We start from the raw sequence: 22,401 nt of genomic DNA on the forward strand, positions 1-22,401 counted from the left end.
CCAGACCCATCTGGGATGGTGTCTAAAAAGCCACTTTTCACATTCTCTCCATAAAAAAATACTAGAAAATATTAACTACTATACTGAAGAGAGACCACACTCGCCTCACCATGGCAGATGGCCACTGAGATACACTGTGTACTACATCGACAGTACACCTCACTAAAGGCGGGTCTTCCTATGGATTATTTCAACTGCCACAATCCACGAAGGGGACGAGGAGAATGGAAGTAAAAGCAAGCGCTTCACTTTTAACTGAAGCAAGATAGGAGGTTTTATTTTACTATAAACAACACAACCGTTAAATGTCTTCTTTAAGCAAACTCACTTTTGAGCCCATCTTCTATCTGACTGACGGTCCCCAAAGTTCAAAATGGAAACCCCCCTTTCAGCAACATTTATTTCTCGAAACCATAACACGGAAATCTCCTGAGCAGCTCAATCTTTCTGGGTAACCCAGATACTCTGGTTACGGAGCACATTAAACTGGATTTTTTTCCCACAAGCGCTGGGGGCTATTCAAGGTGGTTGTCAACTCTCCTCTACTTCATTTCCAGAAGTTCTTCTTTGCTCTGACCTTCCTTCATATTCCCCTTCAGTCTCTACCCTTGACCTGTTCCTTCTCCACGTATGACCTACGACCTAGAACACACCATCACTCCCAGAGTCCCTCGGAACCTTTCTGGCCCAAAATTCCCAAAGCTGAAGTTCATTTGCGCTGAGGACAACCGGTTGTCAGGCTAAGGCAGCTGTCTGCCTTGGTAAAGGAAAGCGGATAATACGATCCAGGAAACGAGCACCAGGAAATAATGCCACATTCAAAACAACGTCATGCTGACATCACACAGACCGCACCACTCACAGTCACTTTATTTTCCCCAAGGGATAGATCAATGGTAAGCAACTTCAATGTTCCCAGCCGGGATGGCGTTTCTCACGGAACCTGACTGACACTGGTTGGTTTTTCTAATTGGCAAAAGTTACGCTGGCAATTATAAATAAAAAAAAGTTACTATCACTTTGTAGAGAAGAGATTCTACTGAGGGTGGGAGCGGACTTAAGGATGGCTCCGTAAGATAGATGGAGCATCAAATGCTTTGGGGGTAATAGGTAATTTTTTTGTTCAGCCACAAAAAGCCAAATTGAATAAACTCCTTTGAAAAAGGTCTCACTGACATGTAACAAATTTGTATAGAAAAAAGAAAAAAAAATAAAGTGGTCCTGGACCACCTCGGAGTACTACTCAAAGACAACGCTGGACGTGCATGCAAGGCTCCACTGAGTCCTACGATATAGAAATTCCTTTGATATTACAAAATACAAAAATATTTTATCAGAACTCTCATTTACATCGCATTTACAATGGACATGTAAATAACTTAGTCTTGGGTCCTGGCTAATAAACAAATTACGTACTGGAAAAAGGGTCCTAAAAGGAAGAGAACCAGAGAGGCTATATATATAAGCGAGCGGGAAACGATTTTGCCATCTTGCCAGTGGCAGCTCAACACAGACGGACGGGAAGGAGGTGACCAACCCTGGCCTCCGTAGAGTCTACAGCGTTTCCAAAGTGAAATGTGCAAATAATATTCAACATGCCAAGAACTGTGACTACCTATCGAGTCAGTCGGTGACCTTGCCGCCATCAACACAGAGCTCTTCTCATCTCTCCCTGGAACCACCAAAGCAAAGAGCTTTAAAATTTTAAACAGTGCAAGTTTCTGAATTGACATTCTTACCTCCCCATCTTCCCCTATCCCCTGACCCCCATCGGATTAGGAAATGATACAGTTTTTGCTCTTTTGTCTTTTCCTGCTGTGCAACTGTCCCCTGCCACCTAGCGTGGAAGACTTGGGGAGGCCGTACGAGCTGTATTTGTGCAGTAACTCATCACTCGTGACGTATCGCAGGTGGGCGGGCTGGGGGATGGGTTCTCCTAGGAAATAGCCCTCGTTGTCAGACTCTGAGGAGGAGGAGCAGGTGGAACACCAATCGTACTCGGTGAAGTAGGGTCCCCATCGCTCCCCAAAGGCGTTCTGCAGAGCCAGGTCCGACACAGTCCGGGGGCACCGGCCATACAGGTCCCTCCGGGACCCCTGGCCCAGGCTCTCCTGGAAGCTCCGCTGGCGCATGAACTGATCATAATCCTCCCTGGCTCTCAGGGGAGGTCTTTCTTTTAACTGAGAGATGGCCTCGCGCTCGCTGGCCAGGTGGAGGGCGTTGTCTGAGCGAGAGCGTCGGGATCGCCGGGACCGGTGAGGTCGGAAGCGGCGGTTGTCTTCACGGGAAGTGGCTCTCCGCCGCGTGCGCTCGCTCATGGGCTGCATCCTCACGCCCTCCGGCCCCGGCAGCTTGCTGCCCGCCATCCCCCCATCGAAATCAAAGCTCTGATGCATCCTTCCGTGGGCCTGCAGGTCTCTGTACCTGATGGGGTTGCTGAGAGGGTGGAGGTTTCCCTCCATCTCCTGGTACTGCTGGGCGGAGAGCAGGCTGCGAACGGACTCGGCGCTGCGGAATTGCATGGACGAGTTCAGCGTGCCCATGTTGCTCAGCTTCTCGGACACGTTCATCCCAGAGTCTTTGCTGAGATCGGGCATGGAAAACCGGGAGAGGTGCTCCTGGCGCTTGGCACCACCATCCGCAGAGAGGCCTGGGGGAGAGAGAGGAAAGGTTCACAGAGGTTAATGCAAACGTGCAGCCATGGGAGTCCCGTCGCTGTGGTTCACCTGAACCGTTATCTATCCAGGGTCGCTGCATACAGTTGCACAGTTGTACACTGCACAAAGGCTCGCTCAGAAAGTATGCAGGAGGGCTCTCCCCATTCCACAGTGGGCCAGTGTCCGCTTAGAGGGGACACCTGGTTAAAATGCATCCACGAGATGTTTTTTTAATAGTCATGAATTCCTCCAAAGGTTCAACAAAATTACTTAAGAGCCCATCATGTATCTTGTAAGTAATGTTTCTTCTGTTCAGAATTTCACTTTAAAAAGTGCTCAATCACCTCTCTGGTTCTAATGATGAACTATAAGCTCCACAGGAGAGAGATTTTGGACCAAGAACCTTCAAGTTATGGAGGCCAGGCCACACCCAAGCAGTTCCTAGCAACACTGAGCCTAGAGTCTAGTCCCATGATACTGAACCAGTTCACTTCCATGTTTACCTCCAGCAATTTCCTGCTCTGCCTGCTGTCCCTCGGCCTCTATCCCAGAGGTCTTGAAAACTAAGTGGCTTCCTGGGTGTAGACAGAAGGATATTTACTCTCTCAGGGTGTTTAGTAAATGACTGTTCCAGGGTTCCAAATGGGCCCCTAGCAGTCAGAAGATGTGCGTGGGACTCTGGGGGGCATTCCTCCTTCTCCTGGGGAGACACTTTTTAAAACAAAGCAGTGACCCGAATGCTCTCTAACAGCAGGAGCCCCTAGCAATGAGCCTGCATTCCCTACACGCTGTCACTGCCATCACTGAGATGAAAACCATGTTGAAGGTAGCAGGAGATTCTTGACTTCAGAAACTTCCATTTTGCCCATCTTAAAGCAGCACTCTCTAAAACAGCAGTTTAAGAATGGACCAGGTGGCAAAATCTCAGCATTTCCCACTCATTATCAATGGAAAAGATGAGCAACTTTGCCATTTCTGGTCACAGACAACATGTCTTTGGACTGCACTGGCCCATTAGAACACCTGCCACCGATTACCCCACCTAATGGGGCCAACGACTTTCGCTCCCCTCACAAAACTGTTATGAGCACTTTGAAACACTACTTAGCAATACCCACTAAAGCTAAATATACATATATATATGTGTGTGTGTATATATATGTGTGTGTGTATGTGTATATATATGTATGTGTGTGTGTATATATATACATACATGAATTATGAACAAAGTTGCTTTGAATACCTGTGTTCACTTTTTTGGTGGACTTAATGTACTCATTTCTGTTGGGTATATAACCAGAGTGGAGATCCTGTGTCCTTCTTTTTATTTATTTATGTATGTATGCATGTATGTTATTTTTTAAATTGTAATACAGTTGATTTACAATGATTCAGGTATACAGCAAAGTGATTCAGTTTACATATATATATAGATATAAATTCTTTCTATATATACACACTATATATAAATTCTTTCCACATATATATAAATATATATATATATTTTCTTTTTCAGATTCTTTTCCAATATAGGTTACTACAAGATATTGAATAGGGCTTCCCTGGTGGTGCAGTGGTTGAGAATCTGCCTGCCAATGCAGGAGACACGGGTTCGAGCCCTGGTCTGGGAAGATCCCACATGCCACAGAGCAACTGGGCCCGTGAGCCACAGCTACTGAGCCTGCGCGTCTGGAGCCTGTGCTCCGCAACAAGAGAGGCCGCGATAGTGAGAGGCCCGCGCACTGCGATGAAGAGTGGTCCCCGCTTGCCGCAACTGGAGAAAGCCCTCGCACAGAAACGAAGATCCAACACAGCCAAAAATGAATAAATAAATAAATAAATAAATGTACTATTAAAAAAAAAAAAAAAAAGATATTGAATATAATTCCCTGTGCTATACAGTAGTCCTTGTTGTTCTGTTCTGTGACTTTCCATTGCCACTCTTAGTTATATACCCAACAGAAATCAGTTTATGGATCCAAAATATGTACAAGGGTATTCAGAGAAGCTTTCTTTATAATAGTCCAGAACTAGAAACAATTCAAATGTCAATTAACAGGAGAAAGGATAAATAAATTGTGGTATTTTCTAGCATTCCCCATTAAAAGGAATCAGGCAAGACTTTTTGGAGAAATGGCTAATTCCAGGATAGGAGGAGGGAAGGTAAAAGATGAGCCTGGAACATCTTGTTATGCCAAAAAGTAAGGAAGTGTTAAAAATAAAAAACAAAGTGGGGCTTGCGAGAACACCAGAATCACAACTAGCTGCTGGACAATCATCGACAGAAAGACACTGGAACTCACCAAAAAAGATACCCCACATCCAAAGACAAAGGAGAAGCCACAATTAGATGGTAGGAGGGGCACAATCACAGTAAAATCAAATCCCATAACTGCTGGCTGGGTGACTCACAGACTGAAGAACACTTATACCACAGAAGTCCACCCACTGGAGTGAAGGTTCTGAGCCCTACGTCAGGCTTCCCAACCTGGGGGTCTGGCAATGTGAGGAGGAATTCCTAGAGAATCAGACTTTGAAGGCTAGTGGGATTTGATTGCAGGACTTTGACAGGACTGGGGGAAACAGAGACTCCACCCTTGGAGGGCACACACAAAGTAGTGTGTGCACAGGGACCCAGGGGAAGGAGCAGTGACCCCAGGGGAGACTGAACCAGACCTACCTGCTAGTGTTGGAGGGTCTCCTGCAGAGGCAGGGGTGGCTGTGGCTCACCATGGGGACAAGGACACTGGCAGCAGAAGTTCTGGGAAGTATTTCTTGCCGTGAGCCCTCCCAGAGTCTGCCATCTGCCCCACCAAAGAGCCCAGGTAGGCTCCAGTGTTGGGTTGCCTCAGGCCAAACAACCAAGAGGGAGGGAACCCAGCCCCACCCATCAGCAGACAAGCGGATTAAAGTTTTACTGAGCTCTGCCCACCACAGCAACAGTCAGCTCTACCCACCACAAGTGCCTCCCATCAGGAGACTTGCACAAGCCTCTTAGGATAGCCTCATCCACTAGAGGGCAGACAGCAGAAGCAAGAAGAACTACAATCCTGCAGCTTGTGGAACAAAAACCACATTCACAGAAAGATAGACAAGATAAAAAGGCAGAGGGCTATGTACCAGATGAAGGAACAAAATAAAACCCCAGAAAAACAACTAAATGAAGCGGAGATAGGCAACCTTCCAGAAAAAGAATTCAGAATAATGATAGTGAAGATGATCCAGGACCTTGGAAAAAGAATGGAGGCAAAGATCAAGAAGATGCAAGAAATGTTTAACAAAGACTTAGAAGAATTAAAGAACAAACAAACAGAGATGAACAATACAATAACTGAAATGAAAACTACACTAGAAGGAATTAATAGCAGAATAACTGAGGCAGAAGAACGGATAAGTGACCTGGAAGACAGAATGGTGGAATTCACTGCTGTGGAACAGAATCAAGAAAAAAGAATGAAAAGAAATGAAGACAGCCTAAGAGACCTCTGGGACAACATTAAACGCAACAACATTCGCATTATAGGGGTCCCAGAAGGAGAAGAGAGAGAGAAAGGACCAGAGAAAGTATTTGAAGAGATTATAATCGAAAACTACCCTACCGTGGGAAAGGAAATAGCCACCCAAGTTCAGGAAGCGCAGAGAGTTCCAGGCAGGATAAAGCCAAGGAGAAGCATGCCGAGACACATAGTAATCAAACTGGCAAAAATTAAAGATAAAGAAAAATTACTGGGGGCTTCCCTGGTGGCGCAGTGGTTGAGAATCTGCCTGCCAGTGCAGGGGACACGGGTTCGAGCCCTGGTCTGGGAGGATCCCACATGCCGCAGAGCAACTGGGCCCGTGAGCCACAGTTACTGAGCCTGCGCGTCTGGAGCCTGTGCTCCGCAGCAAGAGAGGCCGCGGTAGTGAGAGGCCCGCGCACTGCGATGAAGAGTGGCTCCCGCTTGCCACAACTAGAGAAAGCCCTCGCACAGAAACGAAGACCCAACACAGCCATAAATAAAATAAATAAATAAATAAAATTTAAAAAAAAAAAAAGAAAAAGAAAAATTATTGAAAGCAGCAAGGGAAAAACGACAAATAACATACAAGGGAACTCCCATAAGGTTAACAACTGATTTCTCAGCAGAAACTCTACAAGCCAGAAGGGAGTGGCATGATATACTTAAAGTGATGAAAGGGAAGAACCTACAACCAAGATTACTCTACCCAGCAAGGATCTCATTCTGATTCGATGCAGAAATCAAAAGCTTTACGGACAAGCAAAAGTTAAGAGAATTCAGCACCACAAAACCAGATCTACAACAAATGCTAAAGGAACTTCTCTAAGTGGGAAACACAAGCGAAGAAAAGGACCTACAAAAACAAACCCAAAACAATTAAGAAAATTGTCATAGGAACATACATATTGATAATTACCTTAAACGTGAATGGATTAAATGCTCCAACCAAAAGACACAGGCCTGCTGAATGGATACAAAAACAAGACCCATATATATGCTGTCTACAAGAGACCCGCTTCAGACCTAGGGACACATACAGACTGAAAGTGAGGGGATAGAAAAAGATATTCCATGCAAATGAAAACCAAAAGAAAGCTGGAGTAGCAATACTCATATCAGACAAAATAGACTTTAAAATAAAGAATGTTACAAGAGACAAGGAAGGACACTACATAATGATCAAGGGATCAGTCCAAGAAGAAGATATAACAATTATAAATATATATGCACCCAACATAGGAGCACCTCAATACATAAGGCAACTGCTAACAGCTCTAAAAGAGGAAATCGACAGTAACACAATAATAGCGGGGGACTTTAACACCTCACTTACACCAATGGACAGATCATCCAAAATGAAAATAAATAAGGAAACACAAGCTTTAAATGACACAATAGACCAGATAGATTTAATTGATATTTATGGGACATTCCATCCAAAAACAGCAGATTACACCTTCTTCTCAAGTGTGCACGGAACATTCTCCAAGATAGATCACATCTTGGGTCACAAATCAAGCCTCAGTAAATTTAAGAAAATTGAAATCATATCAAGCATCTTTTCTGACCACAATGCTATGAGATTAGAAATGAATTACAGGGAAAAAAACGTAAAAAACACAAACACATGGAGGCTAAACAATACGTTACTAAATAACCAAGAGATCACTGAAGAAATCAAAGAGGAAATCAAAAAATACCTAGAGACAAATGACAATGAAAACACGACAATCCAAAACCTACGGGAAGCAGCAAAAGCACTTCTAAGAGGGAAGTTTATAGCTATACAAGCCTACCTCAAGAAACAAGAAAAATCTCAAAGAAACAATCTAACCTTACAACTAAGGGAATTAGAGAAAGAAAAACAAACAAAACCCAAAGTTAGCAGAAGGAAAGAAATCATAAAGATCAGAGCGGAAATAAATGAAATAGAAACAAAGAAAACAATAGCAAAGATCAATAAAACTAAAAGCTGGTTCTTTGAGAAGATAAACAAAATTGATAAACCATTAGCCAGACTCATCAAGAAAAAGAGGGAGAGGACTCAAATCAATAAAATTAGAAATGAAAAAGGAGACGTTACAACAGACACCGCAGCAATACAAAGCATCCTAAGAGACTGCTACAAGCAACTGTATGCCAATAAAATGAACAACCTGGAAGAAATGGACAAATTCTTAGAAAGGTATAATCTTCCAAGACTGAACCAGGAAGAAATAGAAAATATGAACAGACCAATCACAAGTAATGAAATTGAAACTGTGATTAAAAATCTTCCAACAAACCAAAGTCCAGGACCAGATGGCTTCACAGGCGAATTCTATCAAACATTTAGAGAAGGGCTAACATCCATCCTTCTCAAACTCTTCCAAAAAATTGCAGAGGAAGGAACACTCCCAAACTCATTCTATGAGACCACCATCACCCTGATACCAAAACCAGACAAAGATACTACAAAAAAAGAAAATTACAGACCAACATCACTGATGAATATAGATGCAAAAATCCTCAACAAAATACTAGCAAACAGAATCCAACAACACATTAAAAGGATCATACACCACGATCAAGTGGGATTTATCCCAGGGATGCAAGGATTCTTCAATATACACAAATCAATTAATGTGATACACCATATTAACAAATTGAAGAATAAAAACCATATGATCATCTCAATAGATGCAGAAAAAGGTTTTGACAAAATTCAACACCCATTTATGATAAAAACTCTCCAGAAAGTGGGCATAGAGAGAACCTACCTCAACATAATAAAGGCCATATATGACAAACCCACAGCAAACATCATTCTCAATGGTGAAAAACTGAAAGCATTTCCTCTAAGATCAGGAACAAGAGAAGGATGTCCACTCTCACCACTATTATTCAACATAGTTTTGGAAGTCCTAGCCACAGCAATCAGAGAAGAAAAAGAAATAAAAGGAATACAAATTGGAAAAGAAGAAATAAAACTGTCACTGTTTGCAGATGACATGATACTATACATAGAGAACCCTAAAGATGTCACCAGAAAACTACTAGAGCTTATCAATGAATTTGGTAAAGTTGCAGGATACAAAATTAATGCACAGAAATCTCTTGCATTCCTATACACTAATGATGAAAAATCTGAAAGAGAAGTTAAGGAAACACTTCCATTTACCACTGCAACAAAAAGAATAAAATACCTAGGAATAAACCTTATCAAGGAGACAAAAGATCTGTATGCAGAAAACTATAAGACACTGATGAAAGATGATACCAACAGATGGAGAGAGACACCATGTTCTTGGATTAGAAGAATCAATATTGTGAAAATGACTATACTACCCAAAGCAATCTACAGATTCAACGCAATCCCTATCAAATTACCAATGGCATTTTTTACGGAACTAGAACAAAAAGTCTTAAAATTTGTATGGAGACACAAAAGACCCCGAAGAGCCAAAGAAGTCTTGAGGGGAAAAAACGGAGCTGGAGGAATCAGACTCCCTGACTTCAGACTATACTACAAAGCTACAGTAATCAAGAGAGTATGGTACTGGCACAAAAACAGAAACATTGATCAATGGAACAAGATAGAAAGCCCAGAGATAAACCCATGCACCTATGGTCAACTAATCTATGACAAAGGAGGCAAGGATATACAATGGAGAAAAGACAGCCTCTTCAATAAGTGGTGCTGGGAAAACTGGACAGCTACATGTAAAAGAATGAAATTAGAACACTCCCTAACACCATACACAAAAATAAACTCAAAATGGATTCGAGACCTAAATGTAAGACTGGACACTATAAAACTCTTAGAGGAAAACATAGGAAGAACACTCTTTGACATAAATCACAGCAAGATCTTTTTTGATCCACCTCCTAGAGTAATGGAAATAAAAACAAAAATAAACAAATGGGATCTAATGAAACTTCAAAGCTTTTGCACCACAAAGGAAACCATAAACAAGACGAAAAGACAACCCTCAGAATGGGAGAAAATATTTGCAAACGAATCAACGGACAAAGGATTAATCTCCAAAATATATAAACAGCTCACTCAGCTCAATATTAAAGAAACAAACACCCCAATCCAAAAATGGGCAGGAGACCTAAATAGACATTTCTCCAAAGAAGACATACAGATGGCCAAGAAGTACATGAAAAGCTGCTCAACATTACTAATTATTAGAGAAATGCAAATCAAACTACAATGAGGTATCACCTCACACCAGTTAGAATAGGCATCATCAGAAAATCTACAAATAACAAATGCTGGAGAAGGTGTGGAGAAAAGGGAACCCTCTTGCACTGTTGGTGGGAATGTAAATTGATACAGCCACTATGGAGAACATTATGGAGGTTCCTGAAAAAACTAAAAATAGAATTACCATATGATCCAGCAATTCCACTACTGGGCATATACCCAGAGAAAAACCATAATTCAAAAAGACACATGCACCACCCCCAATGTTCATTGCTGCACTCTTTACAATAGCCAGGTCATGGAAGCAACCTAAATGCCCATCGACAGACGAATGGATAAAGAAGATGTGGTACACATATACAATGGAATATTACTCAGCCATAAAAAGGAACGATATTGGGTCATTTGTTGAGACGTGGATGGATCTAGAGACTGTCATACAGAGTGAAGTAAGTCAGAAAGAGAAAAACAAATATCGTATATTATCGCATATATGTGGAATCTAGAAAAATGGTACAGATGAACCGGTGTGCAGGGCAGAAATAGAGACACAGATGTAGAGAACAAACATATGGACATCAAGGGGGGAAAGCGGCGGGGGGTGGGGGGTGGTGGTGGGATGAAATGGGCGATTGGGATTGACATGTATACACTGATGTGTATAAAACTGATGACTAATAAGAATCTGCTGTAGGGGCTTCCCTGGTGGCGCAGTGGTTGAGAGTCTGCCTGCCAATGCAGGGCACACGGGTTCGAGCCCTGGTCTGGGAAGATCCCACATGCCGCGGAGCAGCTGGGCCCGTGAGCCGCAATTACTGAGCCTGCGCGTCTGGAGCCTGTGCTCCGCAACAAGAGAGGCCGCGAAAGTGAGAGGCCCGCGCAGCGCGATGAAGAGTGGCCCCCGCTTGCCACAACTAGAGAAAGCCCTCGCACAGAAACGAAGACCCAACACAGCCATAAATAAATAAACAAAAAAAAAAAAAAAAAAAAAAGAATCTGCTGTATAAAAAAATTAAATAAAATACAAAAAAAAAGATGTTAAAAAAATAATAAATTAATAAATAAATGCCCCTGGTAACAATTAAAAACAAAACAAAACAAAAACAAAAACGAAGGGTGGTTGGTTTTCAGAAGAATATAGGACCCAACTTCAAAGGCATCCCACCAGCAAAAGCTGAGCAATTTGAGCATTCAAACAGTAATGATTTATAAGCCACTGTGAAAATCAGAATTCATGAATCCATACTGATAACAGATAAAAATACCAATAAATAAATGTGGAGGAAGAGTGGGCTCTTGTACATAATAGGCTGGAGTGTGCATGCAGAAGGAGTGCTGGATTTGGAAAATCATTATTTTGTAACCATTGTAGGTAAAGATTGGCTCATGCAAGACACGAAATATGCTAAATTTAGGGGGTAAAATTTGATTGGGGAGCAGGATATCTGCATGGTGTTAAGTGTTTCCCCACATATCGCTTATTATCTGTAAGAGAAAATTTAGTAACGATACAGTGGAGAAATCAGACAACACTCTGACCACCTCCGTCACTGATGAGGTGCCACTGACAGCATGTCCCTCCAGATGGGATGCCCTAAGCAGGACACACTACCACTTACGGAGTCCTTCAGTCAAAAACACATACCCTGAATGGATTCAGGAGGAAAGACTAGACGAACCCCAAATGAGGAATATTCTATTAAGAAGAAAAGGGATTGTATTTTTAAAAAGAAATTCAGTATCATAAAAGACAAAGACTGAGGAAATGTTCTAGACTAAAGGATATTAAGGAACTACAGCAACTATATACAATACCTGATCCTGGACTGGAATCTGCACTGTAATGAAAATAAATGCTACGAAGGATAATTTTTCCTCAAATGCAAAAATTGGGACATGGGCTAACTCATAAATGTATTATGCTAAATTTACTGCAGTTAACTGATAGTTAGGATAATGTTAGAGAAGATCCTTATTCTTGGGAAATACACACGGAAGTATATGGTAGTAAATGGCCAAGATGGACGCAACTCGCTCTCAAATGGTTCAGAAGTACACTGCGCGCACGTGTGTGTGCGTGTGTGCGTGTGCGCACAAGAGAGAGCAAATGATAAACCAAATGGGTAAAATGTTAACAATAGGTGAATCTAGGTAAATACTTTATGGGTATTGTTTGTTCCATTTTTGAAACTTTTCAATAAGTTTGAAGTTATTTCCAAATAAAAAGTTTCTTAAAAATTGTAGTATAGTTATGTGATGCAATGGTTTTCAATTCCAGGGGAAATTACTGGGGGTAATTCCAACTAGTAGTTAGTAGATTAGTAGATTCTAACTACTAGTGTCTAGTGTGTAGAGACCAGAGAGATGCTGCTGAACACGCTATAATGCACAGGACAGTCCCCACAACAAAGAATTATCCAGCCCCAAATGTCAATAATACCCCAGTTGAGAAACCATGCTCTACTGGAATACTACACAACGAGAATGAATAACTACACGGACAACATGGATGAATCTCATAGAAAACGCTGAGAGACACAAAAGAGTACAGGCAGTACGATTCCATTTATATGAAGTTCAAGAACGGGCTAAGGCTGTCTGTGGTGACAGAGATCAGAAGGGTGGGAGGGGCACAGGGAAATGTCCAGGGCGCAGGAAATGTTCTCTACCTAGAGCTGGGTGATGATTATAAAAGGATGCACATGTAAAAATCCCTTGAGGTGCAGTTTAACTATTTGTTTGCTTTACCTTATGTAGGTTATAACTCAATAAAACGGTGTAAAAATAATGCACTGTTCTCATTAAAGAGCCCAATTTAAACGTTGGATGTGCCTACAAAGAAACTATTCTGCCAAACATCATACTTTCCAGTCACTTCTTCTTTTTTTAAAATTTCATTACTGGGATAACTGGCAGGGTAAGAGGAGTGGAGTTCTCCTGCTTTCCGAGCTGCTTATCTGTGACATACACATCATAAAAGCTGATTTACAACAGCTAATCACTTCCAGAACCTCCCCAAGCTGAAGGCGGAGCAGAGAGGATAGCAACGCAAGATGATGAACACTAGCCTGAGCAGATAAACTCTAGTAAGGAAGGAGAAAAAATCCTTCAAAAATCACACCGAGAGACAAAAGCCACACGGGTGGGCGCGATGATCTTTGCGGGGCTTCTGGAATTAGGGTCGGGGTAAATAATCTAGCAAATACAGTACATTCCCAAACATGCTGGTTTCCTGAACCTGTCTTTTATAAGCCCCAAAGTCATGCATTTCTGAGAATGTCCTGTGTGTGAATACATTCATATTCAACGAGGAAGTGAACGTGAGGAAGGATAGCTTCCACTCTTCTGGGAGGTGATGATGCCCTACTGAACTGTACTTCTGCCTCCTGGGAAATCTCAGGATACCCTTAAGCGTCTCCAATCCCCACAAAAGAAAAGTCCTCTGGCAAGAACTAGAGAGCCCTGTTGCTCAAGCTAAGAGTCCACTATCCACTAAGTTTTACTTAAACGTAAGCTGGGAGATGTGTGCGTGGGATTGGAAATGCCACCGGCTCACTCCAGACAGGAGAAATGTGTATGCTCTCATTTATTAACTCAGATTCCTCTTTAGGGGCTTCTTACACGCAGGGCATGCACAAAATGGCCAGTGTTGCCCAGAGATGAGCAATAATTGTGTGCCTGCCTCTAAACAGAGCGGCTCTGTGGTTAATTTCACCACTGGTCAAATCCAGAACCCTTATGCAGATGTCAAAGTCTCTCCAAGATCGTGGACTAAATGCTCCTCCCTGGCTGACTCTGCTTTAGTCGCGCTTACACACACCAGCAAGCTCATATCAGCCCCTTATGGAAAACTCTCCCCTTTGCATGGCTGCCTTCTTTTGATCACTAAGGCCCTCATGTCAATATCACCTCTTCCGTGGTGCCTGCCCTGATTGTTCTTTCTCAAGGAGTAAAGTTGTCCCCCACCCCCAAACAGTCACTCTGTAGCACTTGACCCTTGTTTCAAGTCCCCACTCTGACTTAAAATTTTCTTAAATTTATGTTTAAGTTGGTAGCCAAATGGATGCCCTCTGGGAGCAGGGAACTTGCCCCCGCTGTTTACCACACTGGAACTAGCAGCGTCCGGCATCCTGCTGGTGGAGTTAAGGTAAATGAATCCTCACGCTGCCCACAGCTAGGAAAAAGCAACCACCCTCTGACCTGGAGCAGGCCAGGACTTAAAGATTAACCGATTGTAATTTGGATGAGTGGCATGCCAACCATCAGGAACCAAAAAACCCACGGTCACACGAATCAATCTCATTGTCTCTGGCGGTTCATCACATGGCCCACCATCTGGGGCTTCTCCAATATTAGAGGAACGTGTGGTTTATAGTCAGCCCCTCAAACTGCAAAAATATTTTGTCTTATTGATCACACTGCTGGAGATCTGTTTAAATCAGCAGCTTCCAGGTCCCCAAGATGGACCTGTACTATCCCAGCTCACGCCTCACCCTGAGAAACACTCCTTCCCTCTCTAACTCACTCTGAGCAGAACTGAAAGGTGACTTGGGGCAACTTCTGAACCTCTGGAGATGCATGTGTTAAATAGGCCTAACAACAGTACCTGAGTTCAAAAGCCTTAGTGATGATTGGGTGAGAAAATACATACCTTTCGTTTTTATTTCATTTATTATTTTGGCCGTGCTGCACGGCGCGCAGGATCTTAGTTCCCTGACCAGGGACCGAACCTGTGCCCCTTGCAGTGGAAGCAGAGAGTCTTAACCACTGGACCGCCAGGGAAGTCCCACCTTACGTTTTTAAGCCTCATCAAAACTACCATAAATCTGTGTCGTTTTGATTTCCTCTCCATCTCCTTGGCGAGCCTATAAGCTCCAAGAGGGCAGGGGCTGGCTCCTGTTTGCTAGCCCCGATCTCAGTAGCTGGTATTCGATACATGGGAAGAAAGTAAGCAAGGCCTAAGAGTCCCCAATGAAAGAGCGCATGCTCCAAGAAATTTACACCCAGCCAACTGTAAAGACAAACAAATACTTGCTGAAGGCGTGATTATATGAATGAACGAACCCGAGATGACCCACACAGGACCAGACACATCACGATGTTCACTGAAGATGAGCCACTAAAATGATAATAAAAATATTTTGTGCCTCCAAACTGCAGCTGGGGCTGACTTCTCTACTCAGAGGAAATGTAACTTTCTGTTCCACTTGTCTGTGTAGCATGAGACTCAGTGTCAAAACACTGCAAATCAATACAGTCCAACCAAATGGGGTTCTCAACGCCACTCTGCTCTTCTGCAATGAATGAACTTTACTTTTCTTGCTGCCCAAGCCATAACTCTGTGTGTGTGTGTGAACGAGCACAGCTGTGGTATGGGAGGTGGAAACTGCACACTTAGTTCTCCAGAGAGCTCTGGCGGAAGCCCATCGTCTGACCCCCGCACTTAACGCTGGCATCGTCAGGGCCCCAACACATTCTGGAGAGCCTGGCAGAAGATCCCACCAGGCAGCACGAGACACAGACGCCAGGTCGCTTTCCTCTCCAGTGGAACTCCGTCTTATTAATAGACAGAGAGGGTTTTCTCCTCTTCTAATAAAGCAGGCTTTGTGAGAGGCACTGGATGGTGACAGTGGAGTTAAACGCCTTGATTTATCCTTATCCCTGGGGTCAGCGTGGCCAGGAGCAACAGAAATGTCCACACGCCGCAGGGGCTGGGGGTTTCCCTCAGGTGCCACAGGACGTGCCCCAACAAGGAGACGTCAGTATCGAATTTCGCCTGCGGTTCCGTGGTTAAACTGTCAACCCGAAAATGCAGCCAGGGCGCTTTAAACAACACTCAAGCGTTTCTGTCCAAGCAATGCCTCCTCACTGCAAATCGCAGGTCTCAACAGAAGCCAGTGACAGTGAGAAAAATCACTGCCTTCAAAGAATGCTCTGGGTCTGATGGAAGAGAAGGGCAATCTTTGCGGTGCTCCCTCCCTCTATTTATTCTAAGAGCAGGAGGTATTCGCTCAAGCCAGAGAGAAGAAAATGCAGACTCAAATGTACTGGCAGTTCTTTTGGTACCTCTTTCTGTTCCTCCTTTATTGCCCTTTCTAGCCCTACTCCACCCCTGTGAAAACAAACAAACAAAAACAAACCAAAACAAAAAAAACACAACTACAGAGAACTGTGTTTCTGCCAACTTGAAAGATGCAATTCAGTAAAAGAAAGACTATCTACTCACTTTTTGCCCTCTATACATTTACAACCCATACTGATGATTTAGTAAGGTTTTCCCGATATTTTTTTTTCTGAAGCAGAGACATGAAGGAAGAGGAATTGTTTAGAATAAGGGTTTGCAAACTATGGCCCATGGGCCGAATCCAGCTATGTACTTGTTTTTGTAAATAAAGTTTTATTGGAACACAACTACATCTATTTGTATGCTGTCTATGGCTGCTTCCTTGCTATAATGGGAGAAGTGAGTCACTGTGACACAGACTGCATGACTCGCAAAGCGTATAATATTTACTATCTGGCACTTTCTAGAGACAGTTTCAACCTCTGGTTTAGAACGTGAATGTGAATGTGAAGCTGTGTCAAGTCTGAGCATCACCAAAGTCAAGGGCTCTACCCAGGCTAATTGTCTGAGACCATAAAAAATATCTTCGGGGTACCAGCTGACTTAAGTGCATGTGGGTAGTCTGCTCAGGTCCCTTGGGATCTTTCTTCCCCCCAGCTAAGTCGACTGATTTCATCAACACCCTGAACTTCAAGTTGGCAACAGCTGCAGAGAACCTGTCATCTAGGCAGTGGAGTTTAACCACCACCACATGTTCCCTGGTGACAGGGCACAGACTGGTTCGCACAGAGTACAACAGGGAAGGCTGGGGGAGTGGGGATGGAGAGAAGGGGAGAGGGAGAAGGAAAGGAGGGGGAAGATTATGAACAAACTCAATCCCTTGCTCTTCAAAGCGTGACCTGCGGACCAGGGGCGACGGCAGCCGATCCAGACTTGCAGAATATGAATCTCCATTGGCACAAGATCCCCTGGTGATTCACGCACACTCGAGGATTAGAGGAACCCTGCCTGACTTGTGACAGAGCTTCAGGGGCAACCTTCTTTGCAACTAAAGGTCCTTCTACTCCAGGAAAGCCCGCACCCTCAGAGACACTAATCCAGGGTCTTCAACCTTGGTAGCACCTGCATCTCGGGCAGGATAATTCTTTGTGCTGGCAGCTGTCCTGTGCATTGCAGGAGGTTACGCGTCATCCCCGGCCTCTCCCCACTAGATGCCAGCAACACTCTCCCCCTCCCATTTGTGACAACTCAAACCGCCTGCAGACACCGCCAAACATCCCCTGGGGGACAAAGTCAGCCTGACGGAGAACCACTGCTCTAACAGTTTCAATCCTGGAGCTGCTGTTGACCGTAGACTAAGGAGAACTTGTTCCTGACCCTCCAAGGGCAACAGTGGTTAAGCCTACCCCTAGCCAGGGCAGACGCACCCTCTTCCTAGAGAAGAATGAATGTGTTCCCCTAGGCTGGGTGTGGCAAGTCTCCCAAACCGGGGGGAACTGCAAAGCTGTTTTCTCTCTAAACTCTTCTCAACAAACCCGCTCCCGACACCCTGTCCTTCCTTCAGTGGGTTTCAGAAGTTCCCTGGGCTTAAGTCTTTTGCTGTCTTACTTCCCTCCCCCATTTGAAGCTTCTGAGATCTCGAGCCCTTGATGCATCTTTCTTCCTTCCTTCCTCTGGTCACCAGCCTGTCTAGTGCGTCCCAAGTGACCAGCAGGTCGTTAAGTGCTCGCAGGCACGCGTCTGCCACCTGCTCCTGTGGTACCAGGGAGAGTGGTGTCAGACGCGTGAAACAATTTCCTTCATCAGCTGCTATGGGGGAGGGGAGGTGGGAGCGGGCACTTCTGACTACCCCCTTAACCCCACCTCGGCCTGCCAGCCCCCTTCAGGGAAGGGCCACTTCCTCATCCCTGACACACCGTGAGACTGGCCCAAATTGAAGACCAGCTGGTTGCAGAGAGGGCCATGACTGATTCTGGTTTCCCCTATGGCAGAGGTTTTGTTTTTTTCACAGCACTGTCGTAGGAAGGTGTCTCTGAACCGGTGTGGTTGGGAAGTGACAAGCATTACAACAGGACTAAAGGTGCATCGCTGACAAACCTCACAGACTTGGTACAGTCACAAGAACGAGCCTGATCAAGATCAAAACTCGTGTTCGGACTGGAGGTCTCTTACCTTCTACCTGCTGACTTGCTCATTAACTTCCTGATAAACTTACCCCAGTAACAGATGGATGTGTAAAAGGTAGCAAAGAAGGAAACCAGGAAGCAGCATTTTTGGAAACACGTGGGGTCACTTTTCATTATGCCTCAGCTCCCTGGGGGATTGTGGCTGTGTTATCACCAAGCCCATTGCTAATTGAAAGGACACGCAAAAAATTCAAACCGCCTGAAGACGATTTGCTGGTGTCTGCTCTGCGCTCACACTGACCCTCAGCTGCTTTCCAGGACCCGTTAGCCCAAGTCAACAAGCAGACCACACTGGAGTATTTGCTCAGGAAACACTTGATTCCATGGGACGGAAGTGAAACGTCTCCCCCATGGTAGAGAGCGGGCAGCCAGGGACCAGAGACCCACTTGGTTTCTTCAAAAGGGCTTTTGATGAAGCCCTGCCATTGCCAGGCACTGTGAGTACAAGTGTGAACAAGGCCCTGTCAGGCAGCGCCTCACAAGGATATTCCACCGTACAGGGAGAACAGATGACTGACTCACACCATGACAGCTATTATACAGTCATCAGGAGGCAGGGAAGAAACACGATGCTAAGATGGAGAATACAGTAAGTCCCTTACGTATGAACCTTCAAGTTGCGAACTTTCAAAGATGCGAACGTGCACTCACATGTCCAACCATGTAAGTTAGTTCACGTGTCTGGCGTATGTGGTCACGTGCGTGCACCCTCTACAAGTGGTTGTGCTTTTGTGTACTTTACTGTATAGAGTACAGTAGTACAGTATCTTTATTTCAAGCCCAGGATGTCCAGAAGCAAGCGTAAAAGCAGCGGTATATGCCCCACTGTGTTAGTTGGGTACCGAGGCTAACTTTGTCGGACTTATGGACAGACTCGACTTACAAACGCACCCTCAGAACTGAACTCGTTCGTATGTAGGGGACTTACTGTAAAAGACTGGCGCTCCCTAGACAGACAGAGTGTTGGCGAAGAACCCTGTGTTGGTGATAATTAGGCTGAGACACAGAGGATGCGAAGGAGCCAGTCAAGCCAAGAGGGTGGGGAGGAAGTATTCTAGGCAGAGGGAATGAGAACATTTTGTACCAGAGAAAGTTCCAGGTGCTCTAAGAAGTGACAGAGGCGCAGTGTGACTGGAGCACAGTGAGCAAGAGGAGAGCAGCAGGGGTGAGGCCAGGGAGTGAACAGAGGAGCCAGAGGGAGCTTCATCTAGGTCCACAGGGGTTTGAGACCATCCTGCCCGTGCTTGTAGGAAGCACTGATAAAGCACCTGCGAGGACGACAGGGCAGCGGAGGAGAGCACTGGCTTTCGCCATCACCTTCCAGTTCTACCCCTTACAGCTGTGCCTCCTCAGGAGAGACCTTGGACAACTCTGTGCCTCAGTTCCCTCAGCTGTAAAATGGGAATGATAGTAGAATCTACCTCCTTAGTGAGAAGGTGAGTATTAAGTGTGTTAATACACAAAGCACTTAGAACAGTGCTGGTGCAGAGAAATCAGATGGTATGTTCTCATTGTCTTCCACCCCATATTTGTCACTTTTAAAGCATTTTTCTGCATATTGTCATAGAGCAAGTTGCTAAGAATTGTTATGCAATTTTTCAAGTGGGTAACAGAGAGATGGAATGATTTGCCTACGATCACAGAGCAGCTACTTCAGAACTCTTCTCCGACCTCTTGCCTTTTATTTCTGTGAGTAAAAGGAATATGTCAGGAGTGTTCTTAGACATAGGAGGGACACGGGCACAGAGAAGTAAAGATCCATCGACACATCCAAACTTTGAACCAGCAGCAGCAATTCAAAGAAATCCTTTTCATTAATGGGTAGTTTTCTACAGTATAAATATGAATTACTGCTACTTGCAACGGCACGGATGGATCTCATAAAGTAAAAGATGCCAGACCCAAAAGAATACACATAGTATGATTCCATTTATAGAAAATTAAAAACTATCCCAAACTCACCCAAGCTGCTGTTAAGTCAGGACAGTGCTTACTTTGGAGAGGAGGGAGGGGTGGCGGGTGGGAGGAGGCTAAGGGAGTTTCTGCGGCATTGGTCATGGGCTGTGGCTTGACCTGGGAAGTTGTGCCCTGAGTGTGATGATTCACTGAGCTGCAACTGATGATGTATGCACATTTCTGTTTGTTACACATCTATTAAAAATTTATCAAAGAGTACCACCAAGAGAGGCAAGCATGTACTCAAGACAATTTAAAAGGTGAATATGTGTAATTCATCCCCTTCATCACGAGCCTGTCTAGTACACTAGACTTATATGGCTAGTACACATGGGTCAAACTGGTGGCTAATACTAGGCTTTGTTGGGTCTGAAGGGTTAAATTTTCTTCTTTCTTATTTTCCCTTTTTAACTGGAAGGCACAGGGAACTTCAACACCTTCATCCCTAGGCAAATGCACACATTTATGAAACCTGCCTATTCACAATCCTCTCTTCCCCGCTAAGCATATGCATTTCCCACCAGTGTTGGCCAGCTTGATAAGGGAGTGTAGGAGTTTGGATGAAAGTGGTTTATAGATTTAAGAGACAGTATACAATGTACCCTTTTAAACTTGGCATTCTTGCTTCTCAAGTCCCCTAGCTGGGGGTTGATAAAGTACCATTCTTGGCAAAGAAGTTCATGATACCATGTATGACACAGCCAATTACTGAACTGACTGCTAGGTGGATGAAAGGATACAATGAAGAACAGGTAGATGGGGTGGCTTTTAAATGGATGGGCAGATGGTATGAAGGATGGATAAAAGCGTGGGGATGGAAAAATGGATGAATAAATCAATGAATGGATGCAAAATGACGCATGTATAGAAAAAGAGACATGGTTTTGGGTTCTTAAAATCCAAGGTCTTATAAATTCATGCTAAAGAATAAAGTTCCTAGGTAAGAATTAACAAGTAATTATTATTGCTCCATTAATAATTTCGATTTAAGACAGTTTCCATTGGCACCTCCATCTTTAGAGAGGAAGGCAGTGGTACCTGAAGATGAGGAACTGAAAACGGAAAAAAAGATGAGCAACTTGCCCAAAGTCGGGGATAACGATGGGAGTTAGTGATGAAGGCAGGTACTGAATGAGGTCTCCAGACATTCAAAGGCGGCTTCTTCTCAAACTTTAGCAGGCATGCAAGCCACCCAGGGATCATCTTAAAATGAAAATTTGGATCTACTGCATTTGGAGTTACGTCCAAGATTCTGAATGTCTAACAAGGAGATGCTGATGTGGTTGGTCCACAGAACACTCTTGGAACAGCAAAGGTCTGGGGTGCTTTCTATCATCTCATGATTTTAGAAAGGAAGCCTGGCATCCCTTGTTTCTCATTAACACATCCAGGAAGGTTTGTGTCAAACAGACCTGTATCTGAGCACGTAAGGCCCCCAGAGCTCTGGCCAGGGAGCCAGGGGACCCATAGAAAGAGGGAGAGGAAGCACGCCTTGCTCTATCTGGTCCCTCCTTCTCATCAACAAAAACAAAGCTGGCACCAATCTATTGCCCTGATTCTTAGAAGTGAGCCACTAAAGCCAGGAGTGGGTTGGAAAGCATAAAGACATTGAACCCGGCCATGGGTACTTCCTTTCTTGTTGTGCATCTCCAATTCCGGTCTCAGCCAGTCTGTGCCCTTCACCCGACTTCCTGAGGGAACTTGGGCTTGACCTGGCTCGCCCTCCACACAGATGGAAAAAGTAGCTGTTTACCTGGGAGGAGCTGAGAATCCAGAGTCCTCCCAGGCCCTCAAATCTCTCCCCTCCCACCTTGCCGACCTGACACGGAGCCATCCTGAGAATCAA

General features: G+C 44.3%; 1 protein-coding gene across 3 annotated transcripts in view; it reads right to left on the reverse strand.

Annotated features, from left to right (window-relative positions):
* Positions 1–1,775: 1,775 nt before the first annotated feature.
* The window catches only part of PRICKLE2 (prickle planar cell polarity protein 2), a 331,761-nt gene continuing 311,135 nt past the window's right edge, over positions 1,776–22,401 (reverse strand). For all 3 annotated transcript variants that reach the window (XM_059937699.1, XM_059937696.1, XM_059937697.1), the window contains exon 8: positions 1,776–2,650. In XM_059937699.1, the coding sequence (XP_059793682.1) occupies positions 1,776–2,650 (875 nt within the window). The remainder of the gene's footprint in view (positions 2,651–22,401) is intronic.

The sequence above is a fragment of the Balaenoptera ricei genome, chromosome 11, assembly GCF_028023285.1.
Source record: "Balaenoptera ricei isolate mBalRic1 chromosome 11, mBalRic1.hap2, whole genome shotgun sequence".
In the NCBI taxonomy this organism is placed as follows: domain Eukaryota; kingdom Metazoa; phylum Chordata; class Mammalia; order Artiodactyla; family Balaenopteridae; genus Balaenoptera; species Balaenoptera ricei.